At 45.5% G+C, this 3,958-nt stretch overlaps 1 protein-coding gene across 1 annotated transcript; it reads left to right on the top strand.

The window, feature by feature from the left end:
- Window positions 1-468: 468 nt before the first annotated feature.
- Window positions 469-885, top strand: LOC106814638 (lecithin retinol acyltransferase-like). Its single transcript, XM_014818975.1, has one exon. It carries the CDS (start codon window positions 469-471, stop codon window positions 883-885), a length of 417 nt encoding a protein of 138 aa, XP_014674461.1.
- The last annotated feature ends 3,073 nt before the right edge of the window (window positions 886-3,958 follow it).

Genomic DNA, 3,958 nt, shown 5'->3' with positions numbered 1-3,958 from the left:
CAGTAACCCTGAGACCCCGCAGCTGCTTTCACAGTAAATGCTACAGTAAGGGGTTAGTCCACTGCATGGTAGCACTGCGAGTTAGCTTGCCACACTCTATCTCTCTTTGCTGAATGCTAAGCAGAGAGCTTTTATAGTTGCTTTTATCGCTATTTAGAGCTTTTATCTTTAGTTATAGGTGGTACATAAATCATAAGCATAATTCAATCTCGTACCTCAACCGTAACGGTCTAACTCTAACCCCTCTAACCGAGTAGCTAGCATAATCCCAACCTAATCTTTAAACCCTGCATTAAATTCCCGGGTGCTAGAGTAGCTGGGGTTGAACGCATATCATCTCACTGTTGAAGTAAGTAATGAGAAGGAGACGAGGCATTATATCTTCGAGGCATTAACAAACTGACGTCCTATCTCTCACACACTCAATCACTATGTGGAACCGCTGACTGTTTGCTGTATGTTGTATAGATGCCGCTGTTTCATGACATCAGTGAAGGCGAGTTGAGGAGAGGCGACCACATTTACGTGAGGCGTACCGGCTACAAACACCATGGCATCTGGGACGGCAGAAGAGTCATCCACTTCAGTGGCGCAAATGCTGGCGACAAAGCCAACGCGGCAATACGCAGAGCTACCCTCGACGTATTCCTAGATGGTGGCGATCTTAAGATCTACCTCTACGGTATGAGCATGTGGGATATATGGTACGAGTTTGGAGGCACGTCTACAACGGAGGAGAGCGACTCGCCGGATACGGTGATTGAGCGAGCGGAGAGCCGGATCGGAGATGGCGGTTACAACCTGTTTTGTAACAACTGCGAACATTTCGCGCTCTGGTGCAAGTTGGGAGAACGCGCCAAGAAAGTGCAAACTCAAACAACGTAAAAACGAGTTATAACGTGTTTTGTAACGTTTATATAACGTAAATGTGTAGGGTGTTTATAACGTTTTCTAAACGTTTGTCAAAAACGTTTTTATTGTATTTGTAAACGATAAACGTTAACGTGATCAGGTTACGGTCATCGTGACGTCATTATCAACGTCAGCAGGTCATCGCGCATGCGCGCCGGCAAGCGGACGGCCGCGTATTCTTCTCTCGTCGCTAGTAACTTGACCACTGAACTATAACAATATATGTTATAGTTCAGTGAACTTGACACACATTTATCAGTATTAGTAACTACAGTGACAGTTCGTTTACCTATAGGTGGCATACATCAATAATGATGCGCAAATTGTTCGCCGCGTTGCACTATTTTGTCTAGGGAAAAGGCTTTCCTTTGAATTTTCGGTAAAATTAGGAACTAGAGTGCAATAATTTGCATGATGCCAGCAAGGTAGAAGCCCCGTGCACGTCTAGAACGCATTAAAAGAGAGATTGGTTTTGTGGTATCAACGCAAGTTGTCCTACCGCACGGTGCAATAACTCATTAGTAAACACCCGCATAAAAGAACCCGTGATTTCTGTTTCAGCTGAAGCTGGTTTCTTATATATATGATACTGTTGATACATAGTGAGAAATTCAGCCTGAAGAGGTTAATTAAGAAGGTTTCTAAATTTGGGGAGGGGGATATTGTTGTACATTATTAGCTAAAATTGGCTTTATTAGTGAATAAATTTGACACTGTTGATGTCATTGACGATGAACTGACAATGATTGATTGGTTTTTAATGGTGTAGCATCACATACTTGGATTGCCAATCCCAGTTTGCTCTAACATTTTCGGGTATTTTTTCCATATAAAACCCTGCTTAATATTATCAGGCTGAATGTGGTTCTTATATACTAGGTGCTTAATTGGTCCAATTTCAGCCTGGAGGATTCTTAATCCGCAGTTTCTTTTATGCGGGTGTTTACTGTATTACAGCAATCAACACAATAATCATGCCCAAATTGTTCGCCGCGTTGCACTATTTTGTCTAGGGAAAAGGCACCAGCAGCTTGGGACCAGAGTCAGTAAAACGTGAGAAATGAATATGACCTGTCACAAATTAACTACGTAGGCCCTACATCTCAAATTACAGTTCCAATCTGTTGTTTCACTGTAATATCAACTTTCCTCATAAAAACTAACTGGCCGAACGCTCCCGCACTCGCCACTGCGAGTGTGCTGTGTCGCCATGATAATGATAATAATGTAGGCGTTTGATTCGCACTACCGTAGTAGAAGGTCTGTAATCGACTGATAGAGATAAAACAAGACAAGAAGTATACGTTTCACATTGTATTACCTCCAACTCTCTAAATTACAATACATTGAAGTATCCGGTGCACTACCAAAGCAAGAGGCGGTTACTTACACCACTACACCTTCCTCACGGGTGCTGCAGCAAGAAGCCGTCCCGAGAAGCGGTGGCTTTATTCCGCTATTTAATACGGCGCGCCCCGGTCCTGGCGATCGCGGTTTCTTCCCTTACGTTATACAGATCCGCCATTTAGCCGCCCTTTCTGACCAACCGGACCTTCCGCGAATGCGGTGGAGTGAGGATTTCACTGCTATCTTACAAACCGAATATGGTGTGGGGGCGCGTGCGAACTTGGCGTGGGACTCCGATGGTCCCGGTTCTGGCGCCCTGATGTCATAGATCAATTGTCAGTCTAGCTGTCCACACAAGCGCAAGGATTCGGACTTCATGACGGGCTTCCAGCTAGACGCGCCAATCTCTCGAGTCACGGCTCTCTTTGACCTCCGTGTCGACCGCTGACATCGCCCGCTCCTCGGTTACGCACTTCACACCAATCACCGATTTCTTGCATCGTCATGCACCCCTTCCCGGGCGTGTGACCTTTGCTCGCTTACAGATAATAAATAACTTATCGCGCTTTCAGACGACGGGGCTGGCAACCTAGGCGACTTGCAATGATCGTCCAACTCTCTTCCAAAGCGCAGCTTGCTGGAGCTAGCTCTCGTACTATAACCCGCGTACAGTAACTCCGCAGGCTGCCTGCGGCAGGTTTATTGTACTCAGGGGTATAGTACACTACCAGGGGCGGATCCCAGGGGGGGGGGTGGCGCGCCCCCCCCGCCTAAAAATTTTGAGTTCCATTTTTTTTCCGGCCCACACGGAATTTTTTTTTCTCCATCTTTTTAAAAAATAATATAGATTTTTAAGGCAGAAAAAAATACTGAAAAATAAGTTGATGTTTTCCGAGGAAGTTTTTAGGGCGGGCGCACAGGACGGGGGGCCGACCTGACTCTGTTTTTTCTGGGCTGCGACACAGATCGCCGCCAGGCTGCGACCACCGTTGATTGCTTTGTATACGACTGGTAACCCTCGTCTGGGGTAACATGAGCAGGGCCGTACGCAGCAGGGGGCAGCAGGGGCAGTTGCCCGGCGCCTAAGATTTTCCGAGAGTATCTTTGTAATGGGACAAAATACTGTACCACTGTTTTAGAAATTCAAATAGAAATGTGACAAAAGGTTATCTTAACATCATCAAAGAATATACTGTTAATAATAGAAATTGAAAATCTGCAAAACTTTAGGGCAGCAGGGGGCATGGGGAGTTACCTTTGCCCCGCCTACAGAAAATTCCTTTCGTACGGCGTTGAACATGCGTCTAAACAGAGGAATTGCTCCGACCTGCTGATTGGCAGGATAAAAATAGACCTCGGCGCCACTTTTCCATATTTTGGAGGATAAAAATAGAACTCGTCGACGTTTCGGTTTCACGTGGTCATAGCCGCGCGTGCATATTTGCTAATTAATTAGGACTAATCAGCGCCTTGAAAATTTAGACTGCAAAATTCAGCAGAGATTAAGGCTAGGACATGTGTCTATAATTAGCTAGCAATTATAGAAATGTAACGTCAAATCGTTCGCTCCATATGATAGTTAGTACAGTTCCTAACCCGTCTAGCATAGCGTATGCCGCGAGGAGTGGGCGGGGTTTTTTTTAAATGCGCTCCAATCCTGTCGGAAGCAATTCCTGCTGTTTAGTACGCGATGTCTGGA

This window comes from Priapulus caudatus, unplaced genomic scaffold (genome assembly GCF_000485595.1).
Source record: "Priapulus caudatus unplaced genomic scaffold, Priapulus_caudatus-5.0.1 Scaffold955, whole genome shotgun sequence".
NCBI lineage: Eukaryota > Metazoa > Priapulida > Priapulimorpha > Priapulimorphida > Priapulidae > Priapulus > Priapulus caudatus.
The sequence above is the reverse complement of the archived record's forward strand: the minus strand, read 5'-3'. Positions and strand labels throughout refer to the sequence as shown.

What these genes read in the sequence shown, in the direction of transcription:
- LOC106814638 (XM_014818975.1), top strand. Translation starts at nt 469, where the DNA reads ATGCCGCTGTTTCATGACATCAGTGAAGGCGAGTTGAGGAGAGGCGAC.